Raw genomic sequence first — 24,134 nt, forward strand, 5'->3', positions numbered from 1 at the left:
AAAATGTGCTTTGAAGTATACTTTCTCCACAGTTTCTTGTGCTTATGTTACTGCTTAACTTGGAGGAAGTCTACACTCAAAACTTCTCAACTGGCCCATTATCCATCACCTTCCTGGACTGAAACCAGAAAGCAAACTGGCCCAACCCCTTCTCTCTCGCTTTTCCACGGCCAAGAAGGACGTCAGACAGGAGTGTCCTCATGAAGCGAGAATCTTTCACAAGTCAGCACTGCGACAGGCGTTGTTTCCAGATAGCAGAACGGGTGAGAAGCCCAAGCACCCTGCTCCTGAGAGTTCTAAACCATGGCCCAGCCAATGTTTCCTTAAAGGGCCACAAGAGGATATTACATAAATACTTACATAACCAATTTAGAATGTACCCACTTAAAAAGGTAAGAACAAATCTTTGCTAGTAAGTGGGGGGGGGGGGGGGGAAACACAACCAACCAAACAGGCAGTTGACTATACTCTGCCAACCCCTAGTCTCAACTCATGCAAAATTTAGTAATGGCCTACTGATGTGCAGGTGCCTGTTCAGCAAGACACAGTCTTTACCTGCAAGGTGCTCACACCGGTATCGAGACAGGTACACACACTTCCCGATTCTTGCTTTCCTTCACCTTGGTTTTCATTTTAATCTTCAATAAACCTTAGGACTGCCCTTAGCATCCAGTCACTATTGAGGGATAATACTGTTCTGTTTGCTTCTTTACTGTTGTTTTTTTTTTTAATTAATAAGGGGTTAGTTCTGAGTGGGTACGTAATCCGAAAGTTAGGTCAATTCAAAGTGAACTACACTTGGTTTTGGTAGCAATAGAACTTACCTGGTTGTAATTTACCTAAGCTAAATTCTGAACTTGTTCACAATTTCCAATCACATACCACAGGGGAAGCTGGCCTATGATCAAAATCTTGCTTCAGATAATCCTCAAAGTAGATCATTAACTACATGTGTTAGTATTATCAACATTGAGCAAGACACTTTGTGAAGAACTGTGTTAGACAAACAGAAGTAAAAACTCTGGTTCCTGATCTCAAGCTGGAACGCTCTCTGTGCACCCTCAAAAAAAGTAACAAGGATGTGGCACCCACAACCCAAGGCGAAGGCTGCTTTAAAAATCTTTTAGGGACGGGTGGCTCAGTTGGTTAAGCGTCTGCCTTCATCTCAGGTCATGATCCCAAGGTCCTGGGATCAAGTCCCGCATCGGGCTCCCTGCTCAGCGGGAGTCTGCTTCTCCCTCTTGCTTATGCGCTCTCTCTCACTCTCTGACAAATAAATAAAATCTTTAAAAAAAATTTTTTTTTAATTATTTTGAAAAGAGGGTGTAAACACTGGAAGCTTCCATTGTCCACCCTGAAGTCTAACTTAGAATCTGGTCAGAATTATATAGCCAGCATTTGTTGTGGCTGACTGAGCCTAGGGCCAAGAATCAACAGTTCAAATAGTATCAGCCCTAACAGACTGTCCATGGATGCGCATCTTACTCATCAATTCTGGGTTCTGGGGGGAGAGAGCTATGTGGTGAGACAGTGAGGAGGAGAAAAGGCACCCTTAGTAGGATTCTGGGAGGAAATTCGAAAGAAACGTCTGTAGTTAGAGCCTTCCCAGCTCTTTCTACCCCTTGGGCTGTTTGCTCCAGTTTTCAACATCCTCCTACCCCAGCCTGTCCAAAGGTGAACACATGGCACTCTATAATCTGCTCCACCACCAAAATGCTCTAACTCCAAAATTCCCACTCTATCTTGATCCTAAATCAAAATTTTCACTATATCCATGCATATGGTCTTGGCTACATATTAAAAGAAAACTTAACTGTTCTACTTCACAGCAAGTGTGAGTATCTGCTAGCCTAAACTTCTTGGAGGTATGTGATGTTTTAAAAGATGTACTTTGATCCTCAGGCAACTTATGATGGAATTCTGACCCGTAATAGCCAAATTCCCAAACGCAGCAAGTCTAAGATGTTCTAATTCCACAACCCATGTGCTTTGTAGCCACAAGAAGTTTTTCTTGACATTAACAATTGTGGGTGGTTTTTTCGGGGGGGTTGATGGGAGGTTGGTGGGATAACAGTCATTTCTAACTAGAGACTGTGGACTTGAAGAAAGACTCTCACAGACAAGACATATTCTTAATATTTCTATAATAAATTGTGGTTTTAGCTAGTTGTTTATATAATCTACTTCCCCATAAGGCTGTGTCTTACTCATCTGAGTCTTTGAGGTCCCATACAGTAATGAACACAAACAAGTCACTGAAAAATGAAAACATCTCTTAAAAACACTGATATATTACTGTGGGGCGCCTGGATGGCTCAGTCAGTTAAAGCGTCCAACTGAGCGTTTCAGCTCAGGGTTGAGAGATCAAGCCCCGCATTAAGCCCCGCACTGGAGAGGTCAAGCCCCGCATTAAGCCCCGCACTGGAGAGATCAAGCCCCGCATTAAGCCCCGCACTGGGCTCTGCACTGGGGCACTGGGCTCTGCACTGGGCATGAAGTCAGCTTGAGTTCATACCCCTCCCTCTGCCCCTCCCCCACTCGCACGCATGGGATCTCTCAAAAAAAAAAAATCGATATATTATTGTTACTAATGATTCCCTGGAGAGAAAAACTTCTATACACTTTCAATGTTTAAACTCCTAAAAATCAACAGAGGGCCTTTAGCTTCTCCTATTATGTCTCTGCCCATCTGATTCTAAAAAGCAGAGGCAGGTGGAGTTGGAAGAACCTACCACTTTTGAATTAGTCAAGTGGACCTTGGCTCAAATGCCCTGCCTACCACACGAGCTGTGTGACATGGGGCAAAATACTTAACATTTCTGTGCCAGTTTCCTGACCTATTAAATCAGGTTTTAACACCTACCCCCAACTGGGCAGGATTAGTCAGTGAGATCTGCACCAAGGGTCTAACACTGTCAGTCACACGCCTCCTTCCCTCACTTCACTACAGGAAAGTTATGAGAAGTCCAACAGTACAGAGCAAAACCCACGGCATCTCGCTTGGTGTCGTGGGCTCCCTCATGATTAGGCATTTTTCACAAACATCAGGACTTCTGCCGCACACCTGGGAACTGAGCAGAGTGAGCCTGCCCCCAGCATACCCAGAGTAGAAATCAAGGACACAGACTCAGAACTGCTCTACAAGCTCTATGAATGCATATTTTAGATTTGTTGCTCCAGTGATGGAATGTTGCTGTTTCTAACAGTCTCCAAGCCACCTGCAAAATACTTTTTTGCTGGGTTGGGAATATAGTAAGAAAAGGGAGAAAATACACACTCATGCGGATCCCATTTCAGTCCTTTGAGACTTACCTGCTCCACTGTCTTCCTTTCACCTTCCTCCACTGCCTGAGCAACTACGCTGTGTCTGGACTAGGAAAGCAAAGATCTAGACCCGCTCTCAAGAACTCACAATCACCCCCAACACTGACACTGATAGCCCTCCCAACACTTGGCAGAACACAGGCCCCAGTGAAAACACCCTGCTTTTCTGAAAAGATAAACATACACACTGAAATTTAGATTAGATCTACTTGAGGACCTTTTTTGCAGTTCTGTTTCCAAGCATTCATTTTGATTAAGCTCATCCCAATCAAAAGGCTTATGTTACTTCTTAGGAAGATAATGGACTATCCATGTAGCGCGGACTACACAAAGAGAGCCAATATATCCAACTTGAAACAGATGAAAGAGACAGATATGAAAGCACCCCAGTTTCTATGATATTTCACTGCATAAATCATTATCCCAAATATAAAGGCAAAAGAACATGTATGGTAACTATCCAGAGTGATAGGTTAATGCTAGGTTACTACAGTTTTTCAGGACCGTTCATGGCTGGGATATAATCCAATCAGGTCAACATTTATATTTAATCATCCAATCACACTCAAAGACCACTTGTTTTAGAACAACAATGCAATTGTTACTTGGGGCGCCTGGGTGGCTCAGTCGTTAAGCATCTGCCTTCGGCTCAGGTCATGATCCCAGGGTCCTGGGATGGAGCCCCGCATCGGGCTCCCTGCTCAGCGGGAAGCCTGCTTCTCCCTCTCCCACTCCCCCTGCTTATGCTCGCTGTCTCTCTCTCTCTCTCTCTCTCTCTCTCTCTCTCTCTCTGTGTCTCTCTCTGTTAAATAAATAAAATCTTAAAAAAACAAACAAAAAAACCCACAATGCAATTGGTTACCTGGAATTTAGAACTAAGCCCAATGAGCTTTTTACCCCATAGTGACATGTGCACTCTTCCTTTGCTCCTGTTCTATTAACAGGTGAGAGATATTCTTTGAGGCAGTACATACTGACTGCAAATATTTCGTGGTAATAAATAGCAAAAACATTGGCAATTTATGTTTTCTGGACAAAGTAAATCATAAACACAATGCCTGAACTAACTTTATTTTTAACCCAGTTCTGTTTCTCCACATTTTACAGAAGAAAGGCTCACAAAGAAGTTTATCTCTAAATAAGTGCATAACTAAAATTCCTGAATGTGAGGTTTCAGGACTGAGGAGGGTGATGTGTGATTTCAGCTGCCTCTCTTAATTCCCTAACTTTCGTGGAATATCAGCAGTTCATGCCAGAACTTGGCTTATTTAAAAAAAAAAAAACAAAACTAAAGGCCACTGTCAAATAAAAATAAAGGCTATACTTTACAAAACACACAAAGCAGCACCACAGGGCCCTTCCTGAGGCTGTAATAGTACTAGCTGAAATATTTATAGACACCTGGATCAGAATACATATATATTTATATCATTTTTGTTGAAGGAGTGAATTAGGTCAGTGCCCTTAAGAAGCTCCCCATCAGCTCTCTTTTCTACTCTCCAAACAGTGAAACCCTTTGTCCATTGTATTAACCACTGTAAACTGTTTGGACATCCATTGTTAGCCCTGGCCAACTGGATTAGTCTGGCTAAAAAGAGAGAAAATGGGATTCTGTCAATATATTTCTCACACAATCAAATTTAAGCAAGCTTTGCAAAGAGCCAGCTCATTCTAACTGCTACACCAGTGGCTGAAATGAAGTTACTGGTCACGCTTATCTTGGCATTTAGAATATTTGCGTTCCTCTCACTTCAAATTTTTCTGCAAGGAGCCTTCAGAAGTAGCACTAGAGACAGAAGCCTAAAATAAAATGTCAATCAACAAATCATTTGGCCAGCCCACCTCAAAGCAATAATAGTAAGGTCCCTAGGAAGTAAAAACTTGATTCAATTGATTGAAAATGTTTAAATGTCTCAAGAGCAGTACAGTGCAGCTCACATTTCATAATAAAAGCTAGAAATAGGACAGTCACTATTGCCAAATGTTTTAGTAGACTAGCATGTGCTGTCAGCATGAGATTCTTGGCACCAAACAGGATAAAAATCTAATTTCTTTCCATTTCATTTGTCAAAAGATAAAGACAGAAAAAGGGAACATCCTTTTTAGCCCACCTATTAACAAGATTTATGTATCACCTTTTACTTTATTAAAAACTAACAAATCAGAATGACTTCAAAAAGAAAACACTCATAAATTTTTATAAAGTATACATCAAAGCAGTGTTCTTAGAATTAAGTCACCTTTCAGTTTCTGTATTAATTGGTAGGCTTGCAAATTATAACTTCTTAAGCTTACTCATAAAGAAAAGTACCTAGAATCACAGATTAGTAGCTGAAGAAGCCGAGGCCCTTCAGAGAAACAATTATGTGACAGGTAGGTCTTACAGCAGCATCCGTCCTCCAGCAGGTGACTGTAAAGTCAAAGGACAGACCCTGAATGTGCATTACAGAAAGCAGTCGTAGGGTTGCTCTGGCAAATGTTCTTACGTAATAATGATGATCCTAGTACATTACAACCACTGCCACTTAGGTCACCAGTGCCACCCCAGGGGGCATCTATCCCATTTCTTGTTGTCTGGCACTCCTCTTCCCTTACTTCCAGAAACCCCCAGCCCCCTGGCCAACAGGGTGCACTTGTTTAAGATCTAGAAGGAGGAAGGAAAGCAGATGCCGTTCGTTTTCTTTTTTTCCATAGCAGCAGTTGCAGGCGAGGCGAACTTGCCAGACCTGAGCTTTGCACTTTTCACTTAGCTCCCTACCATTTCAGCCACCTCTGGGCTGCAGAGGCTGAGCAAGACCTTGGGGTCCTGGCTCTGCACCACAGCAGCTTTCTAACTTGCTGGGGTGCAAATATGAAAGCCAGTGGTGGGCCCTTGGTTTTTGTCTGTCCAGCCTCTTGTTTTGTAGGCATTAATGCTCTCCATTAAATTCCTTTCTCCTTGAAATAGCTAAAATGGTGTCCCTTTTCCTCACCAAACCCTGACTGATCTGGTACACAGTGCCCATTTTACAGCTGAGAAAAACTGAACATGAAAAAAGTAAATTGCCTGAGGTAAAGCAAGCAAGTGGGAGGACAAAGGATGCACACCCAGGTCTGCCTGACTTCAGGGTGACAGAAGGGAAGCCAAACACATCCCTGACATACAACCCAGCAAATCCACTCCTAGGAATTTAGGTAAGAGAAATGAGTGCATAAGTCCACAAAGCAAAGTGTGGGTGACTTCCCTAGCAGCTTTAGTCATAATAGGAAAACACAAACAGGCAACAACCTAAATATCCATCAAGAGAAAAATGGATAAACAAACTGATGAACTCACATAAATGGACTACTACTCAGCAACAAACAAGAACTACGGAATCAGATGACAATACGGATGAATCTCACAGAAGTTATGTTGAGCAAAAGAAGCTAGACACAAAATGTTGACTTCATTTATACCAGATCCTCCCAAAGTCAAGCAAAACTATCCCATGGTGAGAGAAGTCAGAAAAGAGGAAGTGGGGTGGTAACAGGAAAAGTAGCAAGAGAGAAGCTTCTACAGTGATGGAAAGTCCTGTTTTTTTATCTAGGTGGTAATCACAGAAGTGAATACATTCATATAAGTGTTCATCCAGCTCTGGAGCCAGATAGTGGTGTCTGCACAATCCTGTGGGTGTGCTACATGCCACTGAACTGTACACTTTAAAATGGTTAGAATGGTGGATCTTATGTGCTTTACCACAACAAAAACAAATTTACCAAGCCGTCCATTTGAGATCTGTGCATTTTACTGTTATACTTCATTAAGACACGAGAAAAACAACAATATAAAAAAAGCTTCATTATGAGTAAACAAGTTTGCAAGGACAGACCCTGGATACAACTGTTTCTATGGGAAAATTTTTCTCAGTTTCCTGCACATTTTTTTAATCTCAGTTCTTTGGTAAATTGAGTCCACCTTTCCTGCTTCTTCCTGACTTGGGTAAAGACACCTGCAAACTGTGCACTTAAGCAGTATAAGTGGATTATTTCTCCCAGACCTCTGATTAAAATTCAGATTAGGTCTGCTAGAAAGAAGGCCACTGGTATTCCAGATGAACCCAGCGCCTCTTTATTTCAGTGTGTCGCCGTTTGCCTGTTTTTAGACTCCAACAATAACACCAGAAGGAAAAGCACAAATGTTTCCAGTTCCATTTCTGGAAAATCTCAATGGGTGTCTAAGATGCCACAAATCTCTCTCCTCTCTTAAAACTCACGCAGACACTAAACAGACCATCCAAGGTAGGCAAAGTGTTCTGCCTCAAGTTATGCTGAAAAACTCACAAGTGCCTGAGTGATGGTAAAACTCAAGCGACAGTGAGTGATTCTGTGTTAGTGAACAATGAGGGCATGCAGCAGTAACCAGGAGGCTCATCTTCAGCCCACCTTGTGAAGACCAGACTCTCAACTCTGGGCCTTACCTTGCTTCTGCTACAGGCAAGACAGCCCCCGAAAGAGAAGGCCACGGGAAAAGACGGGGGTGTTGGAGACTCCCAGTAGGCAGCTCTTACTGGGAAGAGTGGAGGGGAAGAAGAAAGAGAAAACGATTCTCCGGAATCGATGCGAGATGACTGCAGATACTGTCTTGGGCGGCAGAGCAAGGAGGAGAATACGGCACACACCGTGGTGGTACATTGTTGAAGCTGCAACTGAATAATAGACCTTCCCAGCACTTCATGAGCTCAACAACTCCTGGCACTCTTGGGTTCTGTTTGTCCTTTAGAACAGTATCTTTCCGAGACAACCCACTGGGACCTCTTCTTAAAAGAAAAAAAAAAAACAAAAGAAAACAAACCCAAGTTTTTTAAGGAGCATGAAAGCACTTTAAGACGACAAGAACCAATAGAAATTATTTAGAATGTTCTCTCGGCTTTATACCCAACTACTTAGAACCGTAAGCACTAGAGAAGACTTCAGAGGCCTTCAAATACAACTACTCATTTCCCTATAAAGAAATTTCCACTTACATGCCTTAGCTGCAGTCACCCAGCTCATTAGGACAGCTAATACACTGCCACAGAAAAGGTCAGTACAGAACTCTACAGGTTTTTCCTTACTCACAAACTATCCATCCACTCACTATATACATGTCAAGAATCCACTCTTCTTGGGTTCCCAGTGAGTCTTCAATTCTTACTGGTTTATGCAACAGAAGCCTTCCCCAGATCCAGTCGGTTCAATTGTGGTAAACTTAGTGGATATGTTTGGTGTCCTGTCAGCTTCTGGGGTTACCCAGATGACTCAGACCAAGGAGGGGCTCACGGCAGACGGGAAGTGACTGGCATGGAGCAGACATGATAAGGGCTCTAATAAATACTGGCATGTGCACACCAACCAATCATGGGCAAGAAGGAAATTGATTCAGCCTGAGTGAAGAAGGGTAAAAGGGAGGAACCACACTTCTAAAAATGAGCTCACAGGGACATTCCTTCTAAACAAGTCATTCTTTTCAAAAACAGAAATGGTTAGTTTTGCTAATTAATTCCCTCAAATAATTTCATTCTGCTTTTGCCATATATATTTGCGAACCGTCTTCTATGGACTGAGAATGAGCTGGCTGCCTCTCAGAGCATACACTACCCTCCTTCCCAACACAGACTCAGGGTCTCAGGTGTGTTCTACTCCATAAGGCATAAAAGAAACCCCACAACCTAGAACTTGCAACACTGCCTTTATTGCTGTGACAATAAATGGCTCTCCAAAATGGTTCCCAAAAAAGCCATTTTGGACCATTACTTCCTCCTCAGAGGAAAGAAGGTCTTAGAAGCTACAAGTCTGAGAAAAGTTCATTTATTCCTACTGATGATTAGAAAGCATTATTTCCCCTGTTCACCTCCAACTCGAATGACAAAATGTAGAGTATCTGCAGTGTTCTTTCATCTCTACCAAAGCTTTTCTTTAATACAATGGCAAAGATATAACTGGACTTTAATCATTATCTGTTAATTACAGCCTAATAACTATTACCTACCAAGAAGACTATCCCAATAATTGTCTCAAAATGTATTATGTATATCCCCCTCCAAGGCCTCTGGCTTGTCACTAACTACAAATGTGTAACTATGTATTTAGTCTCATACACGGTGTCTATCAGATGAGGCATACCGTAATTAAGTTTCAAAAGGTGATGCCATTTTTTTCTTGTGAACATAAAGTATATATTCATATGGCTGATTAAAGTCTACAACAAAAAATAACTGCCCTATTAATTAATTCTGAAGCCCATCTTTATATATGCACATAGGTAAAATTTAGAAAACATCTGCATTCAGGGATGGGACATGGGATCTTTGCCATGATTATTGGTATAATTTGAAATTTTTTTGTCAGTCCAGCTTCCTAAATCACAAATATTTTATTCACTCCTAGCATTCCTGCCACCCCCCCAAATCTCTCCCACACACATGCAATGTTGGGACAAGACAAAGAGGAACTAAAAGCCATGAATATTCTAATTAGGCTAAATATTAGTCTGAAAGTCAAAATAAACTACAAAAATGATATTGCTAATGGTCTAAAATGTACAAGGTGGGGAGGCACCCGGGTCGCTCAGTGGGTAGGCATAAACTATTGATCTTGGGCTCATGATCTTGAGCCCCATGTTGTGGGGTAGAGCTTACTTAAAAACAAAACAAAACAAAAAGTACAAGGTGTATAAGTGATTAAGAAAGACTGCATTATGTTTTTAAGGTTAAAGACCTGATTTAACTATAACCATCTGGCCGAGGCACTAAACAAATATCTGCATGGATTTAAAACGACTAAAGTACAAGTTACTAATTGAAGGCTTAGGATTTCACGTAAAAGGTGTGCATGCACACACAGATTAAGGATTTTGGTGACTCAAAGTGTCTTCTATTCTGGTTTTATTTACCTACCATGACCATGAACTTCAGCTGCTCATTTTTTTAGGTCAAGGCAGGGTTTGTTTTTTTTTTAAACCTCAAGACTTCCAATTCCTACTACAATCCTTGTTTAAAGCCTACATTACAGACCAACATAAGCTACATTTTTAAAAAAATTAAATGGATTTCGGTGCGCCTGGCTGGCTTGGTCACTAGTGTGCGACTCTTGATCTCGGGATTTTGAGTTCAAGCCCCACGTTGGGTGTAGAGATAACTTTAAAAATTAAACCTTTAAAAAAAAAAATTGGGTGCTATTTGGTTCTCTGCCTTCTCCAGCACTGCTAGATCAGGAGAGCAAGCTGTGCTCCATAGCAGAGTGATGTCCCCCTGCAGTGCCAAAGTATTTCCTCCATTTTCAGTCCATCCTATCACAGGTTCACACCAGCAGACTCTGTCTGACATTCCTGAAGGTGGGTCACGGTTCAGGGAGCTCTCCATAACTAAACACCACACTCATATTATAAACAGCATTACCAAGTCTCAGATTTCAAGGGCTGTGTTCACAATTTTTCCCTTATTTTCCTATCACTCATTCCCACAATTTATTTCTCCTACATCAAACTCTGTTTTACTTAATACTTATTGTGCCTCGTTCTAAGCAACCTATCTAAAAATAAGTGAATTTGGTAGCCGGCTTTATATTTTTTATCCTTGGAGTACAGTATTCGGGCACAGTAACTGAAAAATAACGTGCCACCTGTAAGTCTGTGTAGCACGCTTTAGAATAACACTATTCAGGGAACAGCAAAAAAAAAAAGGCAGAAAAAATGCTTAATTAACATATCAGGTATTTTTTCAATACGACAGTCTCTCTTCTGGGCTCATAGGTTATCAAGGCTGATGAAACTTTGGATGCTGTGGCCGCTGGATGATAAAGGCTCTAGATCCCTTAAAAACAGAATGAAACCATCACCGTCATGCAAAGGCCTCTGCAGGCCTACCTGGGCTCTAGAAGTGAGAGGCCAAATTAAGTGCACTTCCTAATCAAGCTGAAAGAGTGAGAGCAGACACCTGCCAACTCTAAGCTCTGCTTCGTGTGCAATAACATTGGTGGTGTACAAGCTTAGCCAGCTGTATTTCCCAGGTACCCTTCAAACCAGGAACTAGCTATTGCCAGTACTTAATGTTAGGACTGAGTGCCTGGAAACTTTTTCCCACTGCTCTTACATGGTCTTTAAAAAAAATTTAATGGTAATATCACCTTAGACCCACATAAATTTGGTAGCTATACCGGCTTCTGCTAACAAGGGTCATCATAAAAATTCCTGTGGGGGGTGCGCTTGGGTGGCTCAGTCGGTTAGGCGGCTACCTTCGGGTCAGGTCATGGTCCCAGGGTCCTGGGATCGTGCCCCGCATCAGGCTCCCTGCTCGGCAGGGAAGCCTGCTTCTCCCTCTCCCACTCCCTCTGCTTGTGTTCCCTCTCTCGCTCTCTCTCTCAAATAAATAAATCTTTAAAAAAAAAAAAAATTCCTGTGGGGGTGAAGTAGGTCATTAATAGTTTTAGGGAAGATTTCTTTTTTAACCCCGAGAAGTTCACAAAAACTCTGGCGTTTTTAACCCCCTAAACAGGTGTTAAATCTGACCGCTAAGTCTGTTTCTGACCCCAACCCCTGGATTTAGGAGCAAGAAATTAACTCAGTAAAACGTGAGATATTCTGCCCCCGAACTGTACTCCCCAACACACATGCACATCAATCACACCCTCCTATGTGACTACATCCCAAATCACCTTCAATGGAAAATGCCTTTCAACACCAAGGCTGGCTACTCCAAGGCCGTCTGGCCAACAATTGTTGGCCCCCTGATTACTGCTCAGAATCTAATCAATGAGGCATTTTATAGGGAGTCAGCTCTCAACCTAAATAAATTAATCTGTAGCCACAACTCCTTAAGGGATTTGTTTTAGGGATCAGGCAAGGAATTCCCTGACAGCTCATATTCTGGGTAAGAGTATGTTGCAAGTTTCAGCTGTGATTACTAACCCTGCCTCTTAACCCCACCCCCGCCACCCACACCTCCTGGCACTCCCAGCCCCAATCTGCATGACTTTGTCAACTACAGAACTTACTACTATCCACAGGACTCAAGTGGCCCCGCCTAGTTTCAAGAACTCACCTGTCTATTAAAAAAGAATACCTTCAGAAGAGAAACCCTTTCTAAACTTAAGTCACTGCAGGGATTTTCACATCTCCCTTGCATTCCCAGGCACTTCTGCAAAAGATAAATGGCTGGCTGTAACCTTTTGTCAATGTACAAAGAATCAGATCAAAAGTTAAACAAATGTAGGCAGAAGTCCTTGCAAACAGAATTCCCCAGGGGGGGGGGGCCGAGGTTAAAATTCATTGGTCTTAGGCATTTCAGTGCCTCAAAAATAGTAATATTCCCTGTGTAGGGGTAGGGTGAAATTTTTAGCGGGAAGCTGGTTCACTTTGTAGGGAAATTCAGTCATTAATACATTAGGGATTTTAGGACTCCTCCCTCCCCACCAAATTCTGTTGCTGGCATTCAAGGCCTTTCGAGAGTGTGAGCAACTTTTTGTTTACCTCGGCTCCTGCCTCGACACCTACCTGGTACCTCCTACCTGTACTTCTAGATCCTACCACCTCCCAGGACCCACCACTTTCAGCACCTGTCTTGGTTCTTATTAGTAGCTACCATTTACCTGGCACCCACACATGCCCAACACCCTAACATCACTTCATGCAGTCTTCACTCAACCCTATGAGGTGGGTGTGTTATCAGCCCCATCTTCTTTACTGGCTTGCGCTGTGAGGTACCTGTTCAAATGCGGCCCTTTCTTCCCCAAAACAATCCCTACAGGGAGGGTGTGTAACGCAGTCCCACCTGGCCCGTAGTTCTGCACCGCAAAGTATGTCTGGGTATCGCACACCCGCCACCCCCCACCCCAGCCACAGGTATCCCAGCAGAGTCCAGAGTCTCAAACAGTCTAACATGTTTGGCTCTCACAGACTCAGAAGGCAGACGCTGAGTCTTGCTCATCTTGTACCCCTCACAGAGACCGCCGCAGGTAGGGAGGTGCTTGTTACTAGCTGTGTGGTCATGAAAAGGTGGCGGCAGCCATTTCAAGGAAAGAAATCCCCCTTCATCAATCTGGTAGCAGCTCTGAGAAAGTTCAAGGAACACCTCAAAAGCCACCGTTGCCTGAGTGAAGCGCCCCTTCTCCCATCTCCCCGGAAAGGAGAAGCCACAGCATCGCACCCTTATTTCTAACTGGAACTCATCATTCTTAATTATGTGCATGCTTTCCCGACAAGACAGTGTAACAGAGGCACGCTCTTTAACATGGGTATTGCCCACGCTGAAGTGAAGCTGTTGAGGAAAATTTAATGAATAGTCAAATTTCATCCTTCAACAGGATATTAAATGCTACAAATGCAACTACTCCTGCTCCTCACTTAAAACACATCCTTCCCAGGTGTGGGTGTAGATGTTAGCCCCCCCACACACATACACACACCGTCCCTCCCAGGAATGATTCTGGCAGAGCCGGGTAGTTCTCCCAAAATGATTGTCAGCACACCTAGCACAGACCACCAGAAGCTCTGAAGCAAAGGGCCTCTTTTCCCCCTTTGCTAGGATTCCCCAAGCTGAGGGAGGGCGTGTGGAATCACAGGGCAGTTTCTATGATGGGGTGAGTCTTCGCTGGGAACTGCAGGGAAACCACAACCATTATTACTCAGACCAGACAGCTGCCAGGGAAGCAGCGCTGAAGAACTTAAGCTAAAATAGAGGTGGGAGGCTGTATTCCATTACTAAGCCCTGGAGTATTCACTCCCAAGTTCGTCCACATTTCAAGAATGTTAAAACCCTGTAGTCAAAACCCTGATTATTTATAACTTAAACTACTGTGTAAAAGCGGAAACTTGACAAATGAAGACATAAAAGAAAGGGAATGGTGACAGGTTAAGATAATACCAGAGTAGAAGGCACTCATCACTCCCTTTTTGTGGCTTCCTCCAAAACCCCATCTCCCAGTCCCTACTGAAAACAACTTTTACTGGTATTACAGAGGCAGCTGATTAAAAGGGAAAACGAAGCTCCTGGTCTCCAAAGAGTTGTCAGTTTGTCTCACACACACATGCCTGTAGCTCTGCATCAAGTAAAAGTATGTGGTTTGAAACAGAGAAAGAAAACACCAAGGCATGCAGCAGGGTACATCACAGGCAGGACGAGATGCCTTCAAGGTAGCAGAGATCCAGGACAGAGTTCAGGACAGTTTCCCCTTCCCTCCTGGAGACTTACTCTGAAAAGTGACTTCAGAGAGGAGAAAAGGATCAAGGAGCCGCGGAGGCCATGAGCCACCGCCCGGTCGGGTGAAATGTACCCCCCGCCCTCGGCCCCACGTTCAGGTGGGAGAGTAACAGCTACCTACCGCGCAGCAGGAAGCCCACCACGCGCTCCCACGCTCATTCCCCGAGACCTTTCTCCCGACCGAGCGGACTCGAGAGGGCACTTACACGGAGCCAAGCTGACAGCTCCCGCCGGGGTGGAAACCCGCGATCTCCCCGCACCGGCATCTCGGGCGCAAGTCCCGCCTGGGCTCCGCTCCTCCTTGTTGTCCGCGCAGCCGATTAGTCCTCGGACCCGCAGCCGGGACTGCGGCACCGCCGGCCCGTCGGGCCCACCCCTTTGTCCCTCCTCCCGCCGCCCACCACCCCCCCAGCCGGAGCGCAGCGCCTCTGCGCCGGCCGCCGGACCCGGGAAACTCTCAAATGGGCCGCTACCACCCCCGCGCGGTCGGGGGGTGCGGGGAGGGCTCTCAGGGCCAATCCTCGAGGCTCCCGCCACTGGCCGTTTCACAGGCGACTCCCGGGCAGGGGGCGGGAGGGGGCGGCGGCGGCGGCAAGGGGACGGCGGGGTCCGAGCGGCCCGCGGTCCCCACGCCCTACCCCCCGTCCCGGGCGGCGCGATGGTTCGCTCCGCGGCGCGCACTAGGCCGGCAGGTCCCGCTCCGGGCGCGCGCGGGGGAAACGCCGGGAGGGTAGCAGGAGGCTTGGGGCTGGTCTGTCTGTCCCGGGGTTCTTCCTTTGAGGTCGGTTGCGCATCCGGTACGAACACTTTTTGGAGAGGTTTGCGGCGCCTCTTTAGCTCTCTTCCTAAAGGAAGAAGAGGGGAAACCCCAAAGTTTTCTGTCCTGCCTAGAGGCCTGCCCAGCCAGCCAACACAAACACGGCATTGTACCCCACATTTCTCAGCTCAACAACTGATTACCCGAATTCCGAGGGTGTTGGGATGTTGGTGTTAAATAAAACATGACTTAGGAGGAAAATATACTCCAGGTTATCTCTTTGGCACATTTCCAACAACTCCAATAAAGATAGGAACCCCTCTCTCATTTTAAAAGGCTACCAGTAGGTCACAAATGCTTAGCCAGTAGGATTTAATTCAACTCAGTACGTTTACTCGTTTTAGAGTCCTATGTACAAAGAACTGCACAAGAGAAGTAAAAGCTTCCTTATTTTAGAGGCATGTAAATTATTCGGAGACTCAAAACAGGTACACTGATTAAAAATAAAATTTTGGGTTTGAAATCTAAGGGAACCACGTTGTAAGAGAAAGAAGTGCGGACCACCTTGCTCTTCCCTTAAAATCGCTTTCCCTTAAAGCAAAACTCGGCCTAGGCTCACAAGTGGAAGGTAAGAGGTAAAAGGTCTGGTCTGGCCCGCTGACGAGATGCAGATGCTGGGCTCTCTCCCTGAAAAATTGCTTCACTTCCTGCCTAATCAAAACAAGTTTGGCAGTTTATGTGGAAAAACAAGTCCAGCAGATGCCGCTCTGAAAGTGTTAGGCTTCTGGCCTCCTTTGGGGTAACTAAGTGCATGCCTCTGGACAAAAAGCATTGTGAGTAACATTTCCCACTTTCCTTCAAGTCTCCAGACCTAGATGTTTGGGTAGTATTCCTGATGTAAGGTGTTACTCTCCTGACCTAAGCACCAATTTAAAAAAATGTTTCCCAAATTAGGTAGTGCCTACAAACAGCAACAGTGATAGCCTGAGTGAACTGGTCACACCTTAGTGATGTGAGCTTCATTAGCATTTAAAAAGGAAGAAAGGAATCCAGAATGTAGCACTAACATCTGCTGAATGATTTCCTTTTTCTCTCTAGAGATGCACTGTCCATGATTCATGATAACCACTTCCCACATGCAGGTATTTAATACATTTCAATTTAAATTAACTAAAATTAAAGGAAATGAAAATTCCAGTTTCTTGGGCACGTTAGTCACATTTCCAGGGCTCAGTAGCCACATGCAGCTAATGGCTACCATCCTGGACAGCACAGATATAGAGTATTTCTACCACTGCAGGAAGTTCTATTGGACTACACTGCTCCAAATAATGAAATAGTTGTATACTGGAAATACTATTCTTCTGACACAGTGCCTGACACAGATTAACAATAAATAGTTGTTGAAAAACATGATTCAGTTAGTACGCTAGCATTGCTGGTGGCAGTTATAAATAAATACTAACTCTTTGGAGAAGGAATTCATAGTACATATTTTTCACATGTGGGTTGCACATTTGAACCCCACTCCTAGAATTTGTTTCTCGGAAGAAATTCTATCAATCACTGACCCACTTCTATCAAGCCAGACCCCTGATAAAAGACTTAGGCTCTCAACTTGGGGAGCTCAGTCTATTACAGCAGATGCCCAGTAAATAATAAGAAACTGTAAGTGCTGGGATTCCTGGAAAGCTCACGGGACTCAGGGGACTTTTGGGAGGGGTTCTTCACCCAGATGGGGTTCAGGGAAGGCTTTCCAGATGTGGGGTTGCTTACAGGAATGAATTTGTGAGTCAGAAAGAAGGGGGAAAGATTTCCAGGTGAAGGGAATAAATACAAGTGGAGAAACAGGAATGAAGAGACCACAGACTTGCTCTTCAGTGCCAGGAAGTGAGGTTGCCCAGGCAGGCAGGGGCTGTATTCTCCTATGAACACAGTACAAGTGGGATTAGATTGGCATTTTGTAAAGATCACTCTGTCAGCTTCTGGAGGAAGATGAATGTGGCAGGTTGTGGCGGGGGGGGGGGGGGCGGTCAGTAAGAATGACAAGACCAGCAAAAAATGTGTTTTTGTGGTAAGGCAGGTGAGAGATGACATGGCTATCAGGCCGTGTTAGACAAAAAGGAGCCACTTCTCAAGAAATTAAGGGAGAGTAATCATCAGGCTGGTTGACTGCCTGATTATAAATGATGTAAGGAAGAGGGAAGTGAGTCTAAGGTGACTCTCAGGTTTCTGGCTTAACTGAGTAGATGACAGTATCTTTACCAGAGAATGCAAGAGTGGGAGCAGATCTTGGGAGGGGCTTGAGGAAAGAAGGTGAGTTTAGTTAAGGACTGCTTGAGTTTCAAGGGCTATGGGTCATGCAGGTGGAGATGTTCAGTTGTCTACTACGCACTAGTCATTGAGTACTTGGGTAGAGAGCTCTGGGATAGAAGAAGAAATCTGAGTATTGTCAATGTATCAAGAAAGATGAGGTCAGGGGAGGAAGTGAGACTATTCAGAGACACTATGTAGATTGAGGCAGCAGAGGATTAAAGATAGGACCCATCCAGCCTGTTTTCATAATAACCTTTATTATGATAGGCAAAAAAAAAAAAAAGATAGGACCCATCTCTGGAAATGCCAATTATTAGGGGGCAAGCTCAAATCCCCTGAGCAGAAACCAAAGAGGAAAAGGAAAGGAAAAAACCTCTCTGGAGCAGTATCCACAAAGTCAAGGGAAGAATGAATTTCAAGCAGGGGAGAATAGCCAACAACAGACACCAATGAGGAGGTCAGTTAAGGTAAGAACAGAAGACGCTCACCAAGAAGAGAACCAGTGCTCATCTTGGCCAGAGCTGTTTCAGTGGGAAGATGAGACTGGAGGTCAGACTCCCATGGCTGACTGGTAGGTGAGGCACTTCAGATAACAAAGGATGGAAACCATCAATGTCCAATAATAGAGGGCTCCTGAATTACAGCCGATCGACTGAATTGGCATAGCAAGCTGTCGTTTAAAATTACAAGTCTGTCAAGCAACAAGGAAAATAATGATATAGTAACCAATGAAAAAGACACAAATGGGCGCCTGGGTGGCTCAGTCGGTTAAGCTTCTGCCTTCGGCTCAGGTCATGATCCCAGGGTCCTGGGATCGAACCCCGCATCGGCTCCCCACTCAGTGGGGAGTCTGCTTTTCCCTCTCCCTCTGCCCCTCCCCGCTGACCTGTGCATGCTCACGAGCTCTCTCTCTCTCTCAAATAAATAAAATCTTAAAAAAAAAAAGAAAAAACACAAATCTTATCTACCCTATGATGACAATGAAGAAACTATGAAAAACATATAAACGAACTGGAAAGCAAATGGGAACATGATCTGATGACAGGATAAGACTGTGTGTCTTTCTCTTTTCAAATTGTAGTTACTGTTTGTGCCATGTTATTTGTGTAATGGACAGTTTTTCAATACTTTTCAGTATGCATCACAATGTATAAGATCTTTGTAATAAGTTGGTCAGAAGACCTCAAATCAATGTGATAAACTAAACACTTTCCATCAAATTTCCTCAAGAATATTGAAATTTGGATACACACACACACCCATAGACATATAGACATACACGTATATGTGTATACATACATATAAATTTGCAGTATAGTTATAAAGTGTCATTAAGTGGGAACAAAGGGATCTGACATTGAAAAGCTGACATGGTAACTGAGCAGTTTAGTTGGCCTGCACACAGAAAGGCTGACTGCAATCATAGAGACACTTTTCCACAACAAACATTTCCTGAACACCTCCCATGTACCCTGGGGCACATACAGAGAAGACAAAGACAATATATACTGGGGGGCTTGCTCACAGCATGATGAAGACGTAACCAAGTAAACAAATGATAAGGTGGGAGAGTTGCCCAAGTACAGGAATGATTAACATGCGGAGGCCACAGTTAACACTCTGCCCAAGGGAGGGGCACCATTCAGAAGAAAAGGCTTGGCCTGCCATCACCTCCCCTGCAGTGACCTCTTCTCTGCTGCCCTCTCCCACCCTTCTTAGTCCAAACAGCCATCCCAGTAACCATGCTTGTTCACTTAAAAGACTCTTTCCATCAGCACCTGCCATAGGCCCTAAAGTAACATCCAGGAGAAAGGCATGGAAAGTTCTGCTCTGCCCTTCACGCCTTTACTTTTTGTTATTTAATACTACTCTTGCTCACTTTCCAAAGTTTGTTAAAGTAGTCTTCTCTTTTGTGGGGGGGGGGGGCGGGAGAGGGTCAGGGTGACTAGCTACCCTAAGTATCCCAACTCCTAAGTTTCTAGTGAAAGCACTGATACCTGTGTATGGAACTGCACCTAGTACCATATATTCCCTCATGACCCCCAAAGCCCCACAGAAAAACAGACTTCTGATTGAGATTCTCCTCATCCAGATCTATGATGGTCATAGAAATACGATACAGTGGAACGAAGTCCACTTCAAGTGTAACAGTCATAGGTTTGTACACATTGCAGAGAGAGCAAATTATTTTCAGGCTAGCCTCCAGCACTTGGAATCCTGCAAACAAACAGATGAATGCATGATGATCCACAAGAAAACCTCTCAGGTTCACCGCAACCTTTTGGGTAGCTCAAGACTCTTGCTTTACCTTTGGAAACACTATGTTTCTGGTTCACTGACAAGCACTTTGCAGAGTCCCTGTCTTCAGGATTGTTCCCATATCTTAATATTATGTAGGAAGAGCAGAAAGCTGTCTCTTGTTTGCCACTTTCCAAAATGTCCATTTATCTACATGTTAGTGTCTCAAAGGGCAATACCCATTTTCACACAGCCATTCTTCTGTTCAGGAAACTGAGGTGTGTAACACTATTTATATTGTTCCATAGTTAAGAAAACTATTTTCAGTTTTGTTCATTTTTTAGATCAGTGAGTTTTTACAAAAAAATAAGATGCTCATTAAAAAGCATTCAAAGCAGCTCAGAAAAGCACAAAGAAATGTAAAAATCATCTAAAATCCTAATAACCAGCTTCAACATTAAGTGAACATTCCAGACATTTGCAGATACAGATAAAAGGCTACCTACAAGACTACCGCAGAGACCAGAATAATTTATTTTTTATTGTTATGTTAATCACCATACATTACATCATTAGTTTTTGATGTAGTGTTCCATGATTCATTGTTTGCATACAACACCCAGTGCTCCACGCAGAACGTGCCCTCTTTAATACCCATCACCAGGCTAACCCATCCCGCCATCCCCCTCCCCTCTAGAACCCTCAGTTTGTTTTGCAGAGTCCATAGTCTCTCATGGTTCGAGACCAGAATAATTTAAACAAAAATGAGATCTTATTACAGTGATATTTTGATTTAAAAATAGTAAATAAAATTCTGTTTGATATTGACAGAAAAAAAAGAAAATTGAATAAAACAAAAAAATTCATGAGCACAGGATAAATATTTCTTCAACATATTTATCCCTAAAAGATCATCTAAAGAGTAAAGATTAACTTAGCCGAAAAAATCTTCAGTAATGAGTTTCCAAAGACACTTCTAAAACATTAAGAGATTAGTATTTTAATTGATAAAGAATTACATGTTTTGAGGTGCCTGAGTGGCTCAGTCAGTTAAGCATCCAATTCTTGATTTCGGCTCAGTCATGATCTCAGGGTCAAGAACATTTGAGCCCTGAGTCGGGCTCCATGCTGAGCGGGGAGTCTGCTTGAGATTCTCTGTCTCCCTCTCCCTCTGCCCCCCCAACTCATGTGCTCTTGTGAGTTTGCTCTCTCTCTCTCTCAAATAAATAAATAATCTTTTTTTTAAAACTATGTTTTAATTTTAGAAAGTTTTTCTTCCTCCAGGACTTGTCTCTTTGCTATCTCCCTGTATTCAACCTTGCCGCTCCCAATCCATCCTCCCCAACAGCCAGAATGATCTTTTCATGAGGCAGATCAGATCTCATAACTCTATCCTTTTAAACCCTCAAAATGTCGCCAATCCAGACTTCTTGTCCTGGCCTGTGTTATGGCTGAATGTTTGTGTCCCTCCCAGCCCCCCAAAGGGGTTGAAGCCCTAACCCCCAAAGTGGTGCTATCTGGGGATGGGCCTTTGGGAGGGAATTCGGTTTAGATTAGGTCATGAGAGTAGGACCCTCATAATGAGATCTGTGGTCTTGTAAGAGGAAGAGAGAGATCTTTCTCCAGGCCCATACACCTAGGAAAGACCATGTGAGGGCACACGGAGAAGGCAGCTAGCTGCCTACCAGCCAGGAGAAGGGCCCCCACCAAGAGCCAAATCTGTCAGCACCTTGATCTTGGACTTTGTAGTCCCCAGAACTGTGAGAAATAAACGCCCGTTGTTCAAAGCACCCAGTCTATGGCTTTTTGTTACAGAGCACAAGCTGGTTAACACAGCCTCCAAGTCGAATCGAACCTGCTGCCCCCTCCAAACTCAGCTCATCCTGCTCTCTCCCAAGCGCACATCCTGGAGCCACACTGGCCTTTCTTTGTTGCTCTCGAGACCCTGCCAAGCGCATTTCTGCCCTAGAGCCTTCGTTTGAGCTTCTCTGCCTGGACCACAGAGCCAGCTTCTGCTTAGATTTCTCTATCTAAAGCTGGAAGCATCCCTAGAGGTGGCAACCAGAAAGGGATGCCCTCAGGAGAGAGTCAAATTTAAGTTGAAGCAAGGACACGGAGTCCAGCTGAGTGTTTCCGAGAGCAGAGTGCAGGGGTGTGAAAAGGTGAGGGTGGTGGATGGTGTGGTTGTGCTAAGGGAAGCCTAGAGAGGAACCACAGCCCAAAACAGCAAAGGACCCTAGTATCCACGGCTCTCCCTTTTTAACTTTATTGTTATTATTACTACTGGTAAGACACTGGCAAGGATGCTGTTATTACTACAATGAAAAGATGAAAAGGAGTGAGTGCCAAAGTGATAAAAACATCAGACTGTCCGGGGAGAAAATTCTCAGTTCTCAGTGGATGGCGGCTTTCAATTCACCCTCTCCTCTTTCGGCCATTGACACAAATCCCAAACCCCAGCCTTTCCTCCCGATGTTTCCCCCCTCCTGGCAATGTTTCTGGGCATGATGGGTTTAGCTAGCCACAGAACTGACGGGAGAATTGGTGATGCACCGCAGAGTCAGCTGTGGGCCGCATGGGTGACGGGTCCGAGGAGGCACTGGCCTGGTGCTGGGGAGACAGTAGGCAGACCTCGTGGTGCCAGGCTCACGTGCCCGCTCCCAAGACACTTACGGGGATGGTCTGAGTGCACTCAGGCTGGCAGGCAAGGTCAAGGTACACTCAGCCTGCTGGACAGTGGGTCGAGACAGGGCATAATCCAGCTCCAGGCCTGGAGATCCTAGAAGCACCTTTTGAAGCACAGTTTGGTCTAGACAGGCCCTGCCAGGGAGAGTGCTCCACACTTTGGAGGATCCTCCCCTCCAAAAGGCAGGGTGCCCTGGGGCCTCAGAGGCGGGGTTTACTGAACTTCTGTTTACACTGCAGAGTATACAAAATCCATACTCTTTCCAGGGACAGATGCCACTTGTTAACCCTCCATTAAAAAACAGTACCAACAGGGGGTGCCTGGCTGGCTCAGTCCCTGGAGCGAGCGAGTGGTTCTTGATCTCGGAGTACTGAGTTCGGTACTGAGTTCGCTGGGTATAGAGATTACTTAAATTAAAAAAATAAACAAAAAAACAAAAAAACAGAAACCCTGATAAACAAAGATGGATTAAACACATACTATGTGTGCCAGAAATCTTTCAAAACACGATTTTAGCTCATTTCATGTAAGTCCTCACAGCGTCCCCCTCTGTATTTGGTGTATTTGGGGTTATTGCCCTGCTTTACCGATGAGGAAACTGCTTTGGAGAGGGGAAAACAGCTACTGCCTGAGGTCCCTTCCAGTAGGAAGCGGAGGAGACTCCAGACACAGGTCTGTTGGATCGAAGCCTATCCTCCTCAGTGCTCTCCGACCCGTGTTCACTGCCTCTACCCCAGCAGGACAACTTCACGGAGCCAGGGACTGGTGGGGTTTTGGTGTTGCTACTGCTGTCTTCCTCATGGCGCCTTTTAACAGAACTCAGGAGGCTTTTTGCTGAACCAAGTGTCGGGGAGTCATGTTTGTGAAACTGCTTCCATGCAATATTGAAAAGGTAGGCTCCACATCTCTCTCCTCTGGCCATCCAAGATGCCAAAAGGGAAGAAGGGGAAGGGGAAGAAGGTGGCCCCGAAGCCTCTGTCGTGAAGAAGCAGGAGGCCAAGACAGTGGTCAATCCCCTGTTTGAGAAAAGGCCCAAGAATTTTGGCATCGGACAGGACATCTCACCCAAAAGGGACCTCACCCGCTTTGTCAAATGGCCCCTCTACATCCGGCTGCAGCAGGCCAAGGGCTGTTCTCTGTCAACGTCTGCAAGTGTCTCCTGCAATGAACCAGCTCACCCAGGCCTTGGACGGCCAAACAGCTCCTTGGCTGCGTTAAGCTGGCCCACAAGTGCAGACCAGAGACAAGGCGAGAGAAGAAGCAGAGATTGTTGGCCGAGGCTGAGAAGAAAGCTGCCAGCAAAGGGGAGGTCCCCACTAAGAGGCCTGTCCTTTGAGCTGGGGTTAACACTGTCACCACCTTGATGGACAACAAGAAGGCTCAGCTAGTAGGGACAGCACATGCTATGGATCCCATTGAGCTGGCTGTCTTCATTCTTGTCCTGTGTCATAAGATGGGGGTTCCCTACTGCATTATCAAGGGGAAGGCCAAGCTGGGGCGTCTGGCCCACAGGAAGACCTGCACCACTGTCGCCATCACACAGGTGAACTCGGAAGACAAAGGATCTCTGGCTAAGCTGGTGGAAGCCATCAGGACCAATGACAATGACAGATATGAT

General features: G+C 44.7%; 1 protein-coding gene across 5 annotated transcripts in view; it reads right to left on the minus strand.

Annotated features, from left to right (window-relative positions):
* The window catches only part of TJP2 (tight junction protein 2), a 117,466-nt gene that overhangs the window by 57,865 nt on the left and 35,467 nt on the right, over nt 1–24,134 (minus strand). For 2 of the 5 annotated variants that reach the window (XM_035723627.1, XM_027615428.2), the window contains exon 1: nt 14,726–14,919. The exons of 1 other annotated variant lie outside the window; for it this stretch is intronic. In XM_035723627.1, coding sequence (XP_035579520.1) covers nt 14,726–14,785 — 60 coding nt within the window. In that variant the 5' untranslated portion in view covers nt 14,786–14,919. Of the gene's footprint in view, nt 1–7,763; nt 8,071–8,422; nt 8,512–14,725; nt 14,920–24,134 lie in introns of those variants that run through there. 2 more of the 5 variants (XM_027615429.2, XM_027615435.2) reach the window with 2 other exon arrangements.

Source organism: Zalophus californianus, chromosome 13, assembly GCF_009762305.2.
Source record: "Zalophus californianus isolate mZalCal1 chromosome 13, mZalCal1.pri.v2, whole genome shotgun sequence".
NCBI lineage: Eukaryota > Metazoa > Chordata > Mammalia > Carnivora > Otariidae > Zalophus > Zalophus californianus.